Source organism: Musa acuminata, chromosome BXJ1-9 (genome assembly GCF_036884655.1).
Source record: "Musa acuminata AAA Group cultivar baxijiao chromosome BXJ1-9, Cavendish_Baxijiao_AAA, whole genome shotgun sequence".
Taxonomy (NCBI): Eukaryota; Viridiplantae; Streptophyta; class Magnoliopsida; order Zingiberales; family Musaceae; genus Musa; species Musa acuminata.
This window is the reverse complement of record NC_088335.1, coordinates 880,995-900,995: the sequence shown is the minus strand read 5'-3', so window position 1 is coordinate 900,995 and position 20,001 is coordinate 880,995. Positions and strand designations below refer to the sequence as shown.

The following is a 20,001-nucleotide window of genomic DNA, read 5'->3' as shown; positions in this document are numbered from 1 at the left end:
CGCTATGCCAAACCCGCGTACGTTCGACCCTCGTATAGTAGTATAAAAGCCCCTGGCCGGCATCCGACCTAGGGGAGGTAAAAAAAAAAAATCAACCCACCACTGACCTGCTTGTTAGAGGGGTTAAAGTTGACAATCACCCGACGATGGCCATCCTTACAGGAAAGCGGCCACCCCCGAGCCACGAGCATTCCGACCAAGAGTCGTCAACCAGCATCCCGACGACGAGCCGCCAACCAATGTCGGGACTAAGAGACGCCAATCAACATTCCGATGCTAACACCCCGTTTCGAAGGCTTGACCGACCTCGGCAACCAGTTCAGTCAACCGATGACTCCCGACATCGACCCGTGAACCAGGTCGTGACTCATCAACCACGACGCATTAGTTCATCAACATGCGGCATAAGGATCCATGCTTTTCTAACGATAAAAATCAATGATTCATCCGAGATCTCTTAGCACACCTAATCAAGATCATCACATTTCAATTAGCTGATCCCTAAGTTGGTGGCCGATATGACAAGCAGCCCGAAGAGATCGGAATACAAGAAGCAACACTAACTAATGCTTTCGATCAGAGATGTAAAGAAACGATGGTATGGATTGCAGTCCAAGCAACACTAATGTTGTTATTTTACATGGACCGGTTCATGAGACAAGAAACGAACAAATCCAATTGTCTTTCGGAGTGGAAACATGAATGATTCAGCAAAATTTCACCATGAATTCATGATATATTATGCGTCAATTTAGAATTCATGATATATCACGCATTGAGTTCGTAACTGCGGACTCCATCTTTCTCTGCATGGAAATCATGTTTTCGTTTGATTCTGAAACATCCAGTAATGTACTTTCTTCATCGTGAGAAAATAGAGGAAGCTACTGCTCGAACGAATGCGAATAAATACAGGAAGGAATCATACATGCAGACGAGGGAGCATTCTGAAAGAAAGAGACTCCTCGGGCAGAGCTCGTCGTGGAGCACAATGCACGGTGCTAATCGTAGAAAGTATACTAAACGAGAGATAATCCACGAACGCCATTACCCCTTCCTCGTGTGAGGATGAGATGCATTCGATTCGAACGTAGAGTTAGGAAGAGTTGTATGTCTGACATGAGGGATAAGAGCCACTTAGATTAGCCAAGGAGACTGCCTGTAAACCACACAAAGACCTCCATCATGGTTGCTCAGAGTCGCATGCAAACCATCGAGAAGCTCTTCGAGAGGCCGTAGGCAAGTCATCCTTGGCTAACGAAGCACGATCTTATCCTCATGCAAGACATCTCATCCATCACTGCACTCTCTCATCTGTGCTTATGATGGTATGTTTCTTGCTCGGTTTGCCCTCTATTTATAACCCTAGATGGAGAAGAAGGTTGTTTCAGCCAGCCAATCTTTTTGCTTGCTTTCGACATTATTCTGCTCGTAGAACATATTCTTGTGGTCTCTTGGGACCTTTTTCTACAGTAACATGATTCCAGTTCATTTCTCGGTGTAATTCCACAATCCAGCAATATTCTTTCTCAACATTTCAGCCATAATGAGCCCTCTATTATCACACGAATCGCCCACCGGATACATGATCATGATATTGCTTGATCGAAACAAGGATACCAGCATGAGATCTGTGTGTCCTATATATGATGGAGCCCAGATTGAAGGTGTTCATGACCTCTAATTTCCTTCCCTGCTTTGTGGTCAGTAGTCCAATCCACATAGAAGTCAAATCCTCATACCACTGAGCAAAGCTCTTTTGTGGGTTTGGCTCCGTGTCTACTAGCAAACCAAGGTTGACAATTTCGACTGGTAGCAATTCAAGCCAAGAAATTACTCTTAGCTTCTCCAATCAAAAAGCACTTTTGGACACTATCATCTACTACTACTTGTTCTTAGATTGCTGGCCTAACAATGGAAGGGGAAGAGACGAGCATTAGATTCTTACAAAGGTGTGCCAAATTTGTTGTGAAGGCATATTCGAAAGGCGAGCTACCGACGTCTGGTTAAATATTGGCTGAATCTAACGCATGCATACTGGATTAGATCTCCTGTAATCTTGCGGTGATCTCCGTAAGTTCCATCCGGTTTGAAATGTCTCAACTTATCTATGCATTGAATTCTTGGTTCAGAGTACCGATACACATACATGTTCTTTTCATCCACAACCCGAAGGAAGAGTCCATGAACATTCATCCAAATTTACAGGTTGACGGATCCTAATCAGTCAGTCAGTCAGCAGCAGCAGTCTACCCACCGAGCTTTCAGCACTTATAGATTGTGCATCAGTTCACACCAAATATCTATATTCTATTGCATTCCTAGTCAAATTTCCCTCTCTTTTTTTTTTCTTTTTTTGTTTTGATAGATGCTAGCTAGTGAGTCGGCAGCAGTCTACTCAACAAAACTTTAAACTCTTTGTGCACTTACTACGATAACCCTCTTCACCACCCATTCCGTTGACAATTTTGGGGGTTGTGTTTTATGAGGCTGAGCATATCTACTTTTTGACTTGGCATTTATATTCCGGAGAATCTCATGTTGAAGAGCTAAAATGAGAATATATTCCTAGTGGGAAAAGGATGACTGTGATATCGATCTAATAAATTATCATTGCTTTTAATCATAGGAAAATGCCTTCGAGAATCAGTAGCAAACGTGACTGCTTTCAGCAATCACAGACTGTCGGAAGTGGGACAAAAACTTAAGCCACCACTCGGTCGGTCGAGCTTCATATGCATCGTATTAAGGCATTTAACCTCTATCATGTTGTGTCTGACGATCATGTTTGAGCAAGTATGGATGAACTATGACTTCCCTATTGGCTTCACGTAATCATGATGATGAGAGATCGCATTGTTCCTGCTGGTAATCGATCGTGTCATGAGTGATCAATTACTTCACATCTTAACTATTATAACTAGAGACATGCAAAAAGAAGTTATAGATTGAGCTGGATCAGACAGATGTGTTTGAACAAAGTAACCTGGATCGATCAAAATCCTTCTCACATCATTCAAATGGTAGCAGACAAGTGACTCAGTAACACATCTATAACGATTCACTTGGGACAGTTTGAAACTCTGTTTCCATGTAATAATTTACTTACAGACCCATTAATGAAGAACTACTTACTGTTCAAGGATGGTGAAGCAAGATGAACATCACACGACCAACTCATCATGCAGGGACAGCAAAGCTCTCCTCATGCCAACGTGGCATATCCACGACTAAACACGGGTCTGATTTCTTGAAGTCGGCCACCTGTGACATTGGAACTTCGTGAGCAGCAACACAAAGATAATAATAACAATAACAATAATAGTGACACATGCAAGAACAGTTTAATTAGAAAGATGTGAATTTAACCTTTTGTCCACAGCTAGGGCAGTAATGATATTTGTGCCATAGGCAGTCCATCGAGGGGCAAAGGAAGCAAACACCCAGCATAAAGGGCATCATGCAACCGACAACAGCTGCCAGACTCGGTTTTGATCTGTACCAGTGAAAGTTTTCACACAAGCATCAAAAGTGTCCTCAGTATGCGAAATGCCTTACAAATTATGCAAGTTTGTCAAAAAAACTCAACCGTTCTTAACTAAAACCAAATAGAGAATTGAGATTAGTCTTGATGAGATTTTTTCTTTTTTAGAAAATCAGATTTAATTATAAAAATACAACAAGTCCTTTGTTTTGTTCTCATATTTATTGCAGCCTAAATCTTCTAAAATTGTTCAAGCTTCTTGTTCCACATCAGTCTTGATGCTAGAGTCTCTAATTTAGTCAATATGTGCTATCATTGAGGATGATCCAAAGCCTACATTTCAATGAATATTCATTCTTGACATGTACTTTCTTTAGTGACAAGCAGGATTTGCATAAATCATATCAATATTAACTGCTCTGGATAGATACCTTAATTCATATCACATTAGTGACAACAAGAATCTGATTTATCAAGGCAAAGCTCCAAGGTGATGCAAGAAGATGAATGGAATGTATCAAAACTATTGAAAAAAATAACAGTGTGGCTTCTACAAAAGCATCAGAGAACAAGTTCCATGAATGGGTGCCCACACAAGTTTGCATAAATCATCTACAGCTTGTCTTGGCACCCAAACGAAGATCAAGAAATGAGTGCCCACACAAGTTTGTTGCTATTGAAGAAGCACCAGATCTAGATGCAAGTGATTACAAGTAAAATCTAACGGAAGAAAAGTGCTGTAAAGACATAACAGAAGTTCATAAAGACCTAAAGAGGATGATAGTGCCCGAGAGCCTTCAGGTGCGAAGATTTTTCACACCAGAGGGGTCCAAGTTGAAGAGAAAGATACAAAAACACTATTATACTTGCCAAATTTTCAGTTGAAGATGTTAAAATTGAGCAACAAAATCAAAGTTTCCACTATGTTCTAAAAATTTATTATTTTATGGCATACTCATAACCAATTGTTGGCAATCAAAGATCAAAGAATGAATTTTCAACTTCATCTACAAGAAATCGAGGCTACACATAGGAAGTGTTTGACATAGGCATCGACCAAACTAATCCCACTTTGGAGTTATAATTTAGATTAAAACTAGTGTAGTTTTGGGTCAAATCATATTTTATTTTTAATTTCTCTCTCTTTTATGGTTATTTTTCGTTCACAATAGTGTTTTCTATATCAGAAAGTGATGAGTCTTATTTTGACTTTTTTTCTACCTAGTTTTGAATCTTCATGTAGATAGGAATGAAAAAATTATTAAACTGATAGGAATTACTTTTCGACAATCTTAAACATCTAATTATGTTAACTTCATTTGAGTCTTCATTTAATCCTTGTATATCCATAAAAGACGTTTTCTTGATGTAATTGATAACATTGCCTATGTATTTAAGTTGTGAAGGAACTATTGAGGTCAATCTTGTTGTGTGAAGCATGAGATGGTGGTATGATGCTACCAAAATTCTGGGGGACTCCTAAGCAGCAAAGTGATTCCAAAATTATCTCCTAAGAAACAATTTTGATAAATTTTTTCAATGATTAAATCATGTTTTTTAGAAGAAGGATGTGTAGGTTAGTCACTAAACTTCACAGAAGTTTAAAAAAATATGATGTATCCTACAATACTATCTGTTTAGCATATTGATCATAGTTTCTGGACAAAATCATTACATTAACTATTGTTATTGCCATGTTCCTTGCCTTCATCTTAGAGAAGGTTCCTTACCACAACAAAGAGATACTGAAAAAGAGATCAATCGATTGAATAACTTCATGTTAAATGGCAGAGATCCAGGACAATACAAACTTTTGATGAATTATAGAGGTGCCGTCCTTTGTTGTTTCTAGCATCACCTGCCTCGAAATCACTAACTATTGCATAATAATGATGATGCCAGAGCATTGTGCATTTATCTTAACCATGTACGGTACTACTTCTCTAGATTATTCTTCACTTATAGAATGATACATTGTTCTTAAAAATTTTCTAATCTTTAGTGTACGACTATTCTAATATGTTTAAAAATTTATCATGCACAAGGGTGTATCATCTAATCTAATTAATCTGATACTCTTTTATAACTTCAAATCTACTAATCTGAAGCTAAATATTTTTATATACATTACATTGTGTCTATTGCTGTTTAAAACCTAAAAAATCAAAGTCAAAATCGCTTCGAAGGACAAATTTCAACTGTTAGAGGAAGAAGAGAAAATGTTTTTTGAGAGCAAACATCATAACAAGCGGTTTTTCTTATTATAGAATCACTATATAAGTTAAGCTACAGACTACGTAGAAGAGAATAATCAATGAATGCAATACCAAAAAGCGATAAGCATCAAAATGCAAGCTAGTCTATTCTTGTTGGGATCTGGTCCATCTTTTTCCTAAACAAAGAGAGTTCTCAAAGATGGCCCCAGTGGTGCTCGATCATATTGTTGGAACTAATCAAAGATTGAAGCAGGAAGTTCCTGAAATTCCACAAAGTTCTCCCCGTTCAGAGAGATATTAGCGTTGACCAACAAGAGACCTGGCCATTCAACATTGCTCAACACATCAAACACCAAATCTCAAGCATCGGCCGCAATCTTTAACCTCGTAGATGAGGATCCATGGACAATACACCATGAGAGAAAAAAACAACACAAATTAAAGCCAAGAAACCATCCCGATCGCCAAAAATAACCGACTAAATCGAGATTTTAAGAATTTGATCGTTCGTCTCAGCAATCGGAGTCAAGATCCAACACAAAACGATCCAAAACATACGGGGAGAGGAATTGGGGATGGAGAGAAAAGATCCAAACCTGACGGTGGTGATGCCGGAGGAGCCACAATAGACGCACTGGAAAGGGGCGGGCGTGTCTCGGAACATCGTCTGCTGCAACGGGATCCCCTTCGGATCGCCGAACACCGCGTTCGGCGGGATCATGCCCGCCTGGTACGGGTTCTGCCCCACGTAGTACATCTGCTGCTGCTGCGGCGGCGGAGGAGGCGGCGGCGCCGCCCCCTGACCGTAATAGCTCGCCGGTGCGTAGCCATAGGGCACCCCCAGCGCGGGCTCTTCTCCCATCCCTTTAGTCGCCATCGATATCCGGCTCTCTCTCTCTCTCTATCTCTCTCTTCGCGAGGGGGAGTCGTCAGAGGTATATAGCTATTTACTCTGTTATGTTGACAGGTTTGTCCCGACCAGAGTTCGAAATAACATATTTGTCCTTCAAGTATTTGATATTTAAATTGTTGTTCAATTATTACGCTATGAAGCAGATAGTATTTAATTTGATGTCTCAAAAAATAAAAACACTCGTAAGCGAGGTTTTGGTGCCATATGCTAAGCCTATTCTTGAAAGGGATATTTTGGTCTTTTGAAATGAAAGCTCCTTTTTAATGAATATTTGTTATTTTTCGATTTCTCAAAAAAAGTTATTTGTTATTTTTTAATGAATAATATTCGCTAAGGTCTAGCATGTCGGATCCGATGCAGAGGATGGGGGAAGTCGAACCTTATTCTGGGGGTTTGATGTGATCTCAAGAAACTTGGCACGCAATTCACAGATTGAGCTGGCGCGTGATGAGGACGAGAGGACTGGTTCGTTGTACTGCCTATGGACTATGGTGGGATTGGCGTTGTGGCTTTAGCGGGTCAAATTATACTTCATGAGAACGGTCTAGAAGCTTCCCGGACCTCGCACGATGCAACGGGATAACGAGCAGATATCTTCTTCGACAAGCAACGGCGATTCGATTATTTTATCGACACAAACGAGGGATCGTCTTCGACGAGCCTCGCCGGTCGTGCATTCAACTGCGACAGAGGAAACTTTCAACCCTCGCAGTCGAAAGTATGTGCTCGACTGCAAGGAAACTTCGCCCCTCGCCGCCGTCGTCATATACTTCGCTGAACTCGTCAAAAGTTCAACGCATGTGCAATACGCCCAGTCATTTCTATATGCCACATGCGAAACATTTCGAGTGTACCCAATAAAGAGGAAAACGATGCATGTATGAGGTCTTTTTATGGCGAGCTCGGTTGAACATCAAATTACAAGTGATGAATTAGTTAATCTGCGAGATAGTTACTTAAAATCATCGATTATTATTCGACCGTAGAGACATGCACATCTGAGAATGTTAGGATTGTAACACTATGGTTCATACTAATGTCGAGTGACCCGGATGATGTGTCCATCGATATGAATAGGCAATTCCTATTATGATTGACTTGCACCATACGGTAATATATCATCTAGTTGTCCATGTGTAGGCCGCCGATTGATGAGTCAATTTAGCTTAATTCAATGCCGAAGGTGCAGATTTTTGCCCGTGGCGGAGAGTTGATGTGTGGTGTCGGCATAGAGAGCTTCTCACACGTGGAGAGAGCAAACTGATATAGGATGATGGATAGAAGTCGTCTCATAACTCCTTTTCAATCACACCGGGGATCTTACGTGATAGATCGGGATATGAGGAGGTCTCGACATGAACCATCGATACTTATGTCATAGAGACGGGGAAGGAGTGAGTTAGATGTATTCAAAAAGTATAGTATTCACTCGCTTGTCCTTGCATGGCTTGGGATTTGATTTTTATACATGGGCGCCCGGTGACGAGGACATGAATCAATGAGGGTCTCTTCTACACTGTTCGTCATGTGTTATTAATGGAGATGGCTTATCGGCTTATCAATGCATTGTACTGAGGCTAGAGTCGACGATGGGGGCATTGGGATGGCATTCTCTCCTTTTGCCACTTTGAGCCAAGTAGGAAATAGTCTATTCTTCGATCATCCAAAAGGGGGTGCGGGGAAGGCAAACCATGCTGTCGACCATTAATGCATAGATGTGGCCCTTTCTTTAGTCGTGGTGTCAGGATTAATTTTTACAAGTTCTCTTTGGAAAGCCAGGATAGATATGGATCATAAGCTGATTCCCTATCGACGACGATCGTAGGGGGTTGGTGGGAGCTCTTCATATTTTTTCTTAGGTAGCCTGCTTGACTAGGTGATGTTAGTGTAAACAATCTTAAGCCGTGACTTCGGGGTCGATGCGGCTTGGTTCGGGTCCGGATGATGGGGGATCTCCTTGGGACGATCCTTGGGACCGTTGAGGTGGTCGGTCGTGATGGTCAGATCAGGATGGAATCGCCGCTTCCTCTGGGAGGGAACTCCTCGCCTAGACATGCAGAGGGAGGCACCTCGTCATTGTACCTGCACACAAGTCGGGTCGGGGGAGCTCGGCCCGACCCCTTCGACGATCAAGTTAGTGAAGAGTAGAAGGGGAGTTGTTTCTTCTCCCTTTTCTCATCTCTTTCTTCTCCTCTCTTTTCTTTTTTGTTCTCTCCCTCTTTTCTATTTTATTCTCTCCCCCTTTCTGTTTTGTTCTCTCCCTCCTTTCTGTTTTGTTCTCTCCCTCCCCATTTTTCTCAGAGCACAAGTGTTTTTATAGTGAGAATTAACATTGCCCGATGTAGCTGCACGCAGGGAGCAGGATCGTACTCCTGGTGGCGTCTGACATTGCCGTTGGCGTGGCGTGAGGGGTCGAGCCTGAGCGGGGTGTTAATGTGCCTTGGTAGGCGTTCCGGTCCGCGTTGACCAGGTGTCGTCAGCCCAACAGAGACGCGAGGCATCATCTAGGCCAGCTGGCGTCATCCCGAGTCTTATTGCATTTATTACCCTCATCATATCCCCCCCCCCCAAGGAAGCTATGTGTCGGTCGCCGTGAGGGGGGGTCCGAGGCATGGCTTTGGTTTTAAGGAACCATCTCTGTCGGGCGGTAGTTGGTACACTGCCATGGTGGTGGGAATCGTGGAGTTCAGCAATTGATGAGGGTTTGGATGTGCAGTGGTGGCCCTGGGTAGCGCGTGGTCGAGGAGCACGGCGCAGGCGAGCTGCGGCTGAGGGGCTGGACTCGGGCGGGCAAGCCGCGCAGGTGTGGTCTCGGGCAACACGCGGCCGAGGAGCACGGCGTAGGCAGGCTACGGTCGAGGAGCTGGGCTCAGGCGGGCAGGCCGCGCAGGCGTGGTCTCGGGCGACATGTGATCGAGGAGCACAACTCAGGTGGGTAAGCCGCGCAGGTGTGGTCTCGGGCAACATGTGGCCGAGGAGCACGGCGCAGGCGGTCTGCGGCCGAGGAGCTGGACTCAGGCGGGCAGGCCGCGTAGGCGTGGTCTCGGGCGACATGTGGCCAAGGAGCACGACTCAGGCGGACAAGCCGCGCATGTGTAGTCTCGGGCAACATGTGGCCGAGGAGAACAGCGCAGGCGATCTGCGGCCGAGGAGTTGGGCTCAGGCGGGCAGGCCGCGCAAGCGTAGTCTCGGGCAGCATGGGGCCGAGGAGCACGACTCAAGCGGGCAAGCCGCGCAGGCGTGGTCTCAGGCAACACGCGGTCGAGGAGCACGGCGCAGGCTGGCTGCGGTCGAGGAGCTGGACTCAGGCGGGCAACATGGGGCCGAGGAGCACGACTCAGGTGGGCAAGCTGCGCAGGCGTGGTCTCGGGCAACACGCGGCCGAGGAGCACGGCGCAGGCGGGATGCGGGTCGGGGGCGAGCTGGAGCGACCCGGGCAAGAGCTGACCCCGTGCGCCAAGTGGTTAAGCTCGGGCTCGGGCTCGGGCTTTGGTGTCGGCGGTTGCAAGTCGAGAGCGAGCTGGGCCGGCGCCTTGCCACGCTCCGAGGGTAGACCTCTTGCCCCAAGCGGTTGCTATAGTAGACCCCTTGATCGTTCCGCCCTTGGCCTTTTCCCATTCATGCGCTTTCCTACCACTAGAGCTTCAGTGACAATGTACCGATTGACGCGCTACAACATCTTGGGGATGGTCGCCGGCGGGTTCTTGACCAGCGACCAGAAGAATCTGGAAGGTCGCAGGCCTACCATAAACGCTTGGATCAACAGAGAGGGGTGAGCGTCCGATAACCCCCGGATTTGTGTTGCAAAGCGGTTCATAAAATGGGAGAGGGGCTCGTCCTCCCTCTGGTGTAGTCCGAGAAGCAGTGCAACGGACGGTTTTGGCCAGGCGTTGTCCAGGAAGTTGAGCTCAAAGTCTTTGACGAGCTGGTCGAATGAGGCGACTGTCCCGGTCTTCAGGCCGTTGTACCACGTGCGGGCTGGCCCTCTCAGAGTTGCGGGAAACGCCTTGCACATCAAAGCGTCAGAGGTTCCATACAGCACCATTTGGCGCGGAAGGTAGCTACATGGTCCGCTGGGTCGGTAGAGCCATCATATGCATCTAAAGAGGGGGGACGGAAGTTCGGGGGGACTGTCTGATCCTGTATTTCAGGGACGAATGGAGATCACTGGCGTGCGTCCTCCCCGAGCTCACCTTTTGACCTGCAGACCTCGTTCTGCACCTCGTCGAGCCGCTGACTGACGAGGTGCAACTGGGCTCGTAGGGAGTCCGTCGAATCCGAAGATAATGCCTCGGGTTCCGTGTGGCCTCTCCAGTTTGCCGCCACTCGATCCCTAAGTGGGGACGACTGGACCCGAGGTGAAGCGAGAAGCTCCTGGGGTGGCGTACGAGCCTGAACGGGAGGCTCCTGTTGCCACAGTGGTTGGGCGGCCGGCGGGTGCAGCGAACGAGAAACAAGTGGAATAATGGACTGCACCATATCGGTTAGAGCTCGGACTTAATGGGTGAGGTCGTGAAAGGCCTTAGGCGAAACGGGCGATGGGTTGACAGAAGGAGCGTCGGGCAGCGATAAGCCCAGGTCGTTGAATATCCGCGAATAGCGCTTTGAGGTCGTGGTGGGGTGTTCATTGCGAAGACCCCCATGCGGGGGATGTTCCTCCGGAGCTTCGATCGGGTGAGACCCTTCGGTTGCGGGTTCGACGGAGTCGATCTGGCAATCCCTCGACATTCGGACCCTCCTTTTAGCGCCAAAATGTTAGTATAAACAACTTTAAGCCGTGGCCTCGAGGCCGACGTGCCTTAGTTCGGGTCCGGATGATGGGGGATCTCCTTGGGACGTTCCTCGGGACCGTTGAGGTGGTCGACCGCGGTGGTCCAATCAAGACGGAATCGTCACTTCCTCCGGGAGGGAACTCCTCGCCTGGACGCACGGAGGGAGACGCCTCGTCCTTGTACCTGCACACAGGTCGGGTCGGGGGAGCTCGACCCGACCCCTCCGACGATCAAATTAGTGAAGAGTAGAGGGGGAGTTGTTTCTTCTCCCTTTTCTCGTCTCTTTCTTCTCCTCTCTTTTCTGTTTTGTTCTCTCCCTCTTTTCTGTTTTGTTCTGTCCCTCTTTTCTATTTTGTTCTCTCCCTCCTTTCTGTTTTGTTCTCTCCTCTCTTTTCTGTTTTGTTCTCTCCCTCCTTTTTGTTTTGTTCTCTCCCTCATTTCTGTTTTGATCTCTCCCTCTTTTCTGTTTTGATCTCTCCCTCCTTTCTGTTTTGTTCTCTCCCTCTTTTCCGTTTTGTTCTCTCCCTCTTTTCTGTTTTGTTCTCTCCCTCCATTCTGTTTTGATCTCTCCCTATTTTATGTTTTGTTCTCTCCCTCCTTTCTGTTTTGATCTCTCCCTCTTTTATGTTTTGTTCTCTCCCTCCTTTCTGTTTTGATCTCTCCCTCCTTTCTATTTTGTTCTGTCCCTCTTTTCTATTTTGTTCTCTCCTTTCTGTTTTGTTCTCTCCCCCCTTTCTGTTTTGTTCTCTTCCTCTTTTCTCTTTTATGTTTTGTTCTCTCTCTCTTTTTTGTTTTGTTCTCTCCCTCCTTTCTGTTTTGTTCTCTCCCTCTTTTCTGTTTTGTTCTGTCCCTCCTTTCTGTTTTGTTCTCTCCCTCTTTTCTGTTTTGTTCTCTCCCTCCTTTCTGTTTTGATCTCTCCCTCTTTTCTGTTTTGTTCTCTCCCTCCTTTCTGTTTTGATCTCTCCCTCTTTTCTGTTTTGTTCTCTCCCTCCTTTCTGTTTTGATCTCTCCCTCTTTTCTGTTTTGTTCTCTCCCTCCTTTCTGTTTTGATCTCTCTCTCTTGTTCTGTCCCTCTTTTCTGTTTTATTCTCTCCTCTCTTTTCTATTTTATTCTCTCCTTCTTTTCTCTTATGTTCTCTCCCTCTTTTCTATTTTGTTTTCTCCCTTCTTTCTGTTTTGTTCTCCCCCTCTTTTCTGTTTTGTTCTCTCCCTCTTTTTTGTTTTGTTCTCTCCTCTCTTTTCTGTTTTGTTCTCTCCCTCCTTTCTGTTTTGTTCTGTCCCTCTTTTCTATTTTGTTCTCTCCTCTCTTTTCTGTTTTGTTCTCTCCTTTTATGTTTTTATGTTTTGTTCTCTCCCTCTTTTCTGTTTTGTTCTCTCTCTCCTTTCTGTTTTGATCTCTCCCTCTTTTCTGTTTTGTTCTCTCCCTCCTTTCTGTTTTGATCTCTCCCTCTTTTCTGTTTTGTTCTCTCCCTCCTTTCTGTTTTGATCTCTCCCTCTTTTCTGTTTTGTTCTGTACCTCCTTTCTGTTTTGTTCTCTCCCTCCCCCTTTTTCTCAGAGCGCAAGGGTTTTTATAGTGTGAATTATCGTTGCCCGATGTGCTTGCATGCAGGGAGCAGGATCGTACTCCTGGTGGCATCTGATATCGCCGTTGGCGTGACGTGAGGGGTCGAGCCTGAGCGGGGTGTTAATGTGCCTTGGTAGGCGTTCCGGTCCGCGTTGACCAGGTGCCGTCAGCCCAACAGAGACGTGGGGCGTCATCTGGGCCAGTTGGCGTCACTCCGAGTCTTATCGCATTTATTACTCTCATCATATTCCCCCCCCCCCCCCAAAGGAAGCTATACGTCGATCGCCGTGAGGGGGGGTCCAAGGCATGGCTTTGGTTTTAAGGAACCATCTCTGTCGGGTGGTAGTCGATACGCAGCCATGGTGGTGGGAATCGTGGAGTTCAGTAATTGATGAGAGTTTGGATGTGCAGTGGTGGCCCTGGGTAGCGCGTGGCCGAGGAGCACGGCGCAGACGGGCTGTGGCCGAGGGGCTGGACTCTAGCGGGCAAGCCGCGCAGGCGTGGTCTCGGGCAACACGCGGCCGAGGAGCACGGCGCAGGCGAGCTACGGCCGAGGAGCTGGGCTCGGGCGGGCAGGCCGCGTGGGCGTGGTCTCGGCCGCGGTGGTCCGATCAGGACGAAATTGCTGATTCCTCCGGGAGGGAACTCCTTGCCTAGACGCGCGGAGGGAGGCGCCTCGTCCTTGTACCTGCACACAGGTCGGGTCGGGGGAGCTCGGCCCGACCCCTCCGACGATCAAGTTAGTGAAGAGTAAAAGGGGAGTTGTTTCTTCTCCCTTTTCTCGTCTCTTTCTTCTCCTCGCTTTTCTATTTTGTTCTCTCCCTCCTTTTTATTTTGTTCTCTCCCTCTTTTCTGTTTTGTTTACTCCCTCTTATCTGTTTTGTTCTATCCCTCCTTTCTGTTTTGTTCTCTCCCTCCCCCTTTTTCTCACAGCGCTAGGGTTTTTATAGTGAGAATTACCGTTGCCCGATGTGCTTGCACGCAGGGAACAAGATCGTACTCCTGGTGGCGTCTGATATCGCCGTTGGCATGGCATGATGGGTCGAGCCTGAGCGGGGTGTTAATGTGCCTTGGTAGGCGTTTCGATCTGCGTTGACCAGGTGTCGTCAGCCCAACAGAGACGCGGGGGTGTCATCTGGGCCAGTTGACGTCACCCCATGACTTTGGTTTTAAGGAACCATCTCTGTCGGGTGGTAGTCGGTACGTTGCCATGGTGATGGGAATCATAGAGTTCAGCAATTGATGAGGGTTTGGATGTGCAGTGGTGGCCCTGGGTAGCGCGTGGCCGAGGAGCACGGCACAGGCGGGCTGCGGCCGAGGGGCTGGACTCGGGCGAGCAAGCCGCGTAGGCGTGGTCTCGGGCAACACGCGGCCGAGGAGCACGGCGCAGGTGGGCTGCAGCCGAGGAGTTGGGCTTGGGCGGGCAGGCCGCGCGGGCGTGGTCTCGGCCGCGGTGGTCCGATCAGTACGGAATCGTCGCTTCCTCCAGGAGGGAACTCCTTGCCTGGACGCGCGGAGGGAGGCACCTCGTCCTTGTACCTGCACACAGGTCAGGTCTAGGGAGCTCAGCCCGACCCCTCCGACGATCAAGTTAGTGAAGAGTAGAAGGGGAGTTGTTTCTTCTCCCTTTTCTCGTCTCTTTCTTCTCCTCTCTTTTCTGTTTTGTTCTCTCCCTCTTTTCTGTTTTGTTCTCTCCCTCCCCCTTTTTCTTAGAGCGTAAGAGTTTTTATAGTGAGAATTATCATTGCCAGATGTGCCTGCACGCATGGAGTAGGATCGTACTCCTAGTGGCGTCTGACATCGTCGTTGGCGTGGCGTGTGGGATCGAGCCTGAGCGGGGTGTTAATGTGCCTTGGTAGGTGTTCCAGTCCGCGTTGACCAGGTGCCATCAGCCCAACAGAGACGCGGGGCGTCATCTGGGCCAGCTGGCATCACCCTGAGTCTTATCGCATTTATTACCCTCATCAGGTGATAGGATGAGTTGATGACACTAGTACTTTTCTTATTACCATGTGGTAGGACGGGTTGCGGGTTCTTTCTTTCTAATTAACGAGAGTCAAACATCATTACTAATTTTGCAACTAATATATTGAAAAAGAAATTATTATACTTATTTTATATGTTTGACTTATCAATTAAAAAAATTATAATTTTTTTAAAAAAAAAACATAATTAAAATTCATGGTCTATTAACAAATCAACAACACAACTATAACTATTAATAAATTAACTTATTTGGCTTCTTGTGGTCGAGTTACATTTTTTATTTCTTTTTTGAAGGATGGGATTTGATTCTTATATCTTGCTATCAAACAGTTAAGTATTTTGCCAATGTCTAATTAATCAAGAGAATTATGTACGTATCCTTTAAAAAAAAGAATAAAGAAGCGTTCAACCCCGGAAAGGAGAAAATAAAGGGATATCCCAAACCCATCATGTCTCCCTGTTTATGGACTCCGATCCAAAGTTAATGAGGAGTAAGTATGATTTGATTAGATTCTTCTAATTCAACGAGACGAGGCACGAGGCGTCACAATTCGACAGGAATGATTTGATACAACACCATTCCATTCACCTGCAACATCAGGAAGGCCCACTCGCTCGCGGTGCGGCCACACAGCTGACAAAGACTCCTCATTTGAACTTTCGAGACTACACGCCTCCTGCAAGAAGAAAAGAAGCACACACAAAAAAAAGAAAAAGAAAGAGCTGCCCAATTAGCATCGTGGTGTCGTCGTCCTTCTTCGGTACCACCTTCCTTTGCGCCTGTGGAGGATGATCGGGTGGCGCGATGTGGGCATGCATCGTTTCGTTTCGTTTCGGTGTGTGCGTGTGGGCGGATCGGAACGTCCACAAACGTTATCGTAGACGACTCCATCGATTGGAAGATCACTTTTTTGTTATTGTATATTTTGTTAATTCGAAGATAAAAAGTCTTCTCCTATTGCTTGGAGAGTTTGGGAAGCACGACATAATCCTTTCCGAGTGATCGCTCTCCCACAGACATCATTAGCCACAATCGATGCCTTTTGTCATCATCTTCTGATATTACATATAATATATAAATGTGTATTTGATAGAGAAAGTTTTGGAGGATATATTGGGAAGAAGATCGCGTTAAAACCGGCATTGCGGATTACTGCTTGCGTGGATAGATACTTCCTTCGTTCCCAAAACATCCCCCAAATGGCTTTTCCTTGATGCATCCTCGCCTTCCCAGCTCTCGCGCACCTCCGTTCGGACCGTGCTTCGGGCGATGACGGCGCCCAACATCGAGATGATCGCTGCTTTGCTCAGGAGCTGCAATCTGAGGAGAGGCGGAGACAGGGTGTCTCCGCCGTCGGCTGCGGCGCGTCGGGTCGAGGCGAGCGACGAGAGCGCGGGAGAGGTCACGGTGGAGCTCAACTCGGAGACGGCGCTCCCTTACCACTGGGAGCAGTGTCTTGACATGCGGGTATGCGGCTGCTCCTTAAATGCTTCTCTCCTTTCACCAATCATTGATCATAAATGCACCAAAAAATGCTGTTTTGGAATCATTTCCGGCCATCAAAATCCGCCCCACCCATTCGTGCCATTTCCTCATCGGAATCCTTCGTCGTTGTAGCTATCTGCCTTTGCTTCGCCAAATCTGCCTATATCCGAACGAGCGAGCGGAGAGTCATTCATCGCTTTTAGCTCTTCTCTTTTCGAACTAGTGCTATTTCTTTTGATCTGAGGAGCAGCAGAGAAGAAGAGGGAATCATTTCTGCAAAGCACTGGAAAAGCCAGGCAAAGAAGTTTCTGTTGATCCATGGACGACACATATCCCTTCTTCCTAAATCTCGAGAGGGCTACTCCTTTTTTTATTCTCTACGCCCATTTCCGTCCTGCTAAACTTCCCCTGTTTCCGTGGCAGACAGGGGAAGTCTACTACATCAACCGGGAGACGGGAACCAGGACGAGCAAGGACCCGAGAACCGCCGTCGCTGCCGCCACCTATTCATCGAGCTATCACTCCGAGGAAGACGTCTCCTCTGATGATGACAGCTGCTCCGGAGTCGGCGGCAGCGACGACCACGAGGACAGCGTCGACACCGCCAACTCGTGCCTCACCTCCCTCTCGTCCACCTCTACATCGGTTACTAGCGCGGAGCCCAGCGGTGGCCATATCCTCGTTTCCGCCGGATGCAGGTCCTGCTTCATGTACTTCATGGTTCCCAAGAGCATCGACGCCTGCCCCAAGTGCGGCGGCCGCCTCCTTAAGCTCGGCCGCGACGGCTGCGTCTGAACTCCCATGTATTTTGGATCAATCCAGCGAGAAAAGATCGAGCTTTTATGACCGAGTTCCAATTTTTTTTAGCTTCTCCTGCGTTATCTTCCTACTCTTAGTTAAGATTAGATGTGAATGACAAAGTGGCGATTGATTGAATTAGAAGCACACGCTCTCTGTCTCTCTCGCCGTGTTTAATTCTTCTTCTTCTTCTTCTTCTTCTTCTTCCTGTTCCGAGCAGCAGCAATCAATCTCTGTGCATGGTGGGATACGGCTTTTCCTCGCCACTCTTTATCCCAACATGGGCTTCAGAATAAAGGCTTTCGCTTCTGACACTCCTCCCATCACCTTTCCGTGACCGCGTCCGGTTTTAATGAATGCTAAACAACAACGACAACAGCTACTCCTTCTCATTTGCTTCCTACTTCGATACCATTAATCCTAAATCCAACTCTTAATCAAATAATATGACCTTGTCATCACGGTCGAAGGTGCTTCGGCTCGAACCATCATTGTGACCAATGTTTCTTTCGTTACTCTGCTTTGCAAGGACATGGAACCACGCACATACACATACCAAGTAGACATGTCGAGGTCTCGCCTTGGACTGAGAAGGGAATAAAGTGGGTGGGTGAGGGTTAACTGCTTCGGACAAGGAACCTTTCCTCGGGTTGGCAGAAAGGAATCTGTGACAGAGGAGGAAGACAGTGGGCGGGCACACACCACGCCCCTTTCTTTTACTCCCACCAGAGGAGAGGAACCAGAACCAGAAATCTTACACATTGTTCCCCAGCGACGAGCTAGTCTTGCCTCGTGAGAGCCCTACTAGCCTTTGCAGGCCACAACCAGAGAGCATTTATTGTGACGGACAGCCGTCGTCACAGTGCAACCGAACCGGGTTACCCACGCTTTGTGCTGTCATACCGTCTTCTCCTCGGGCCCAAACCTTATCGTTTCCCATCTCCTGGAATGGAGCTCTCCATCCATTTCGCTGACTCTACGTTGCAGCGAAGTTATCATGACCTGATGATGCAAATCCTACGCTTCTTTCGCATCTCATTTGAGGTCCAAAAGGAAATGCCAAATGTAAGCCATGACCACCCAATTCTGCAAATCAAATTAACAGGAAGAATCCATCTATCCATACCCCCACGCAGATTGTTTATTCGTATACGTAACATCAGACGCAAACACATGACGACACGAACGTAGGAAAGTCTGCACAAAAAAGAGGTAGTTCTCTGCATCTCGCTGGTTCTTCTAAGTGGTAACTCGACTAACCCCGTGCTCAGCTCCATGAGAGGCCGCTGCACAGTCCGACACGCCGTTCAGCAGATGCTCGGATGCCTTCTCGAAATGGACGAAGCCCATGAACCAGAAATCATGCCCATCCACCGTCGCAATCTGGATGTACTTGTGCGACGGATTCTCACCCAGTGTAACTGGATTCACGGTGGCTATCTTGATCAGAGGGATCATAACCTGCAAGATCATAATCCGGATTCAGAAGCTCTGGAGATGGACAAGTCTTGCGGTGCTGTGGTCTACCTTGTAGTAGCTCCAGGCTTGCTGACCGGAGGGTGCCGTGAAGGAGAGGGGCCGATCGCTGCAGAATGCGACGTTGGCGTTGGAGAGGTAGAGGGTTCCCGCGACCGGTCCGGTGGTGGTCGAGAGGTAGCAAGCAAACGTCTTCTTCAGCCTCTCGGTAGGATCGGTTTGGAAGGTCTGCTTGTAGAGAGACTCGAAGCCGCCCTCGGCGAAGGCTTTCGCTGTCAGGCTCAGCTTCCCCATTGCTGCCTCGGTTTTGGATGGTGCTGTCTTCACTGTCACAACATATCCATAGCATGCATCAGCCGACCACTACATCTACCGAGGGGAGAGGGAGAGAGAGAGAGGATGCTTACGGTTGTGCCAAATGTTGTGGGCGAGGTCCTCTGCTTTCTTAGCCCAGGAGTTGAAGAAGTCCAGTATGCTCTCCATGGGGCTGCCACCGGGGCCTCTGCTCACCGGCTCCCGCTCCAGTACGTAGGGCGGCCGTTCGTCGTCGCCTCGGGGGCTCCAAAGCGCCGCTCTCTGGTTCTCTGGGTGCGCCGATGGCGCAGCAGGTGGACCCATCAGCTTCGTTCCCCACTTGGCCTCCTCCGTGACATGAGCCGCTTCGTTCGCCTCCTTCTCCATGGCCTTTGCTTCCTTGAGGTGCTACGCGCACGGATCGTACCAAATCAACAAGATGGAGCAGTTGGAGGAAGAGAGAACGCCAGAAGATGAAAGACGAGTCGATGGACGATGGATTATATAGAGAGAGCAGAGCAGGTTTCGTGCCTTAGCGAGGAAGGTTTACGTCTGTCGGATGCCGCACGCGTGGGGACGAGTAGCTTCGCGACGGAGACGACGTGTCCACACAGAGAATAGTCATTGCTGCCGTGTCGAGTCGGTATTATCTAATACTGCTCATATTAATTATCTTTATTTATCCTGAAACCCTTTAAATTTTGGAAACGGGAATAATAATATATTATCATGAGATACAGAATAAATAAAAAATAGAGAAAATAAGAAAATGAAGGAAGGAGAGCAATCATGGTGAAGTAGAGTCAAATAATAATAATAATAATAATAATAATGAAACCAAATAATCATTATAGGCAATGTTTAGGATCCTCTTTTTAAGTCTTCCTTTATTTGATTTGGGATGGTTTTAATGGTCAACCAAATCCTATTTTAATCATTTCGTGCCTCCTTGCAAAAATAGAAATGCTTTCTATAATCTGAATAAAGTGCAATGAAACTGTATATAATTTC

General features: G+C 47.1%; 3 protein-coding genes across 3 annotated transcripts; 1 reads left to right on the top strand and 2 right to left on the bottom strand.

Annotated features, from left to right (window-relative positions):
• Positions 1-2,969: 2,969 nt before the first annotated feature.
• Positions 2,970-6,621, bottom strand: LOC135592291 (GSH-induced LITAF domain protein-like). Its single transcript, XM_065081670.1, has 3 exons — positions 6,297-6,621; positions 3,370-3,496; positions 2,970-3,264 (listed from the first exon to the last, which is right to left on the bottom strand). The coding sequence occupies exons 1-3, from the start codon at positions 6,575-6,577 to the stop codon at positions 3,181-3,183; spliced, it is 492 nt and encodes a 163-aa protein (XP_064937742.1). The 5' UTR covers positions 6,578-6,621; the 3' UTR covers positions 2,970-3,180.
• Positions 6,622-15,543: 8,922 nt separating this feature from the next.
• LOC135592290 (protein CURLY FLAG LEAF 1-like) lies at positions 15,544-17,288 on the top strand. The gene is made up of 2 exons (XM_065081668.1): positions 15,544-16,404; positions 16,846-17,288. The coding sequence occupies exons 1-2, from the start codon at positions 16,207-16,209 to the stop codon at positions 17,215-17,217; spliced, it is 570 nt and encodes a 189-aa protein (XP_064937740.1). The 5' UTR covers positions 15,544-16,206; the 3' UTR covers positions 17,218-17,288.
• A 1,030-nt stretch (positions 17,289-18,318) lies between these two features.
• On the bottom strand, positions 18,319-19,476 carry LOC103996640 (GEM-like protein 5). Its single transcript, XM_009417592.3, has 3 exons — positions 19,104-19,476; positions 18,748-19,022; positions 18,319-18,681 (listed from the first exon to the last, which is right to left on the bottom strand). Exons 1-3 carry the CDS (start codon positions 19,375-19,377, stop codon positions 18,460-18,462), a joined length of 771 nt encoding a protein of 256 aa, XP_009415867.2. The 5' UTR covers positions 19,378-19,476; the 3' UTR covers positions 18,319-18,459.
• Positions 19,477-20,001: the final 525 nt, after the last annotated feature.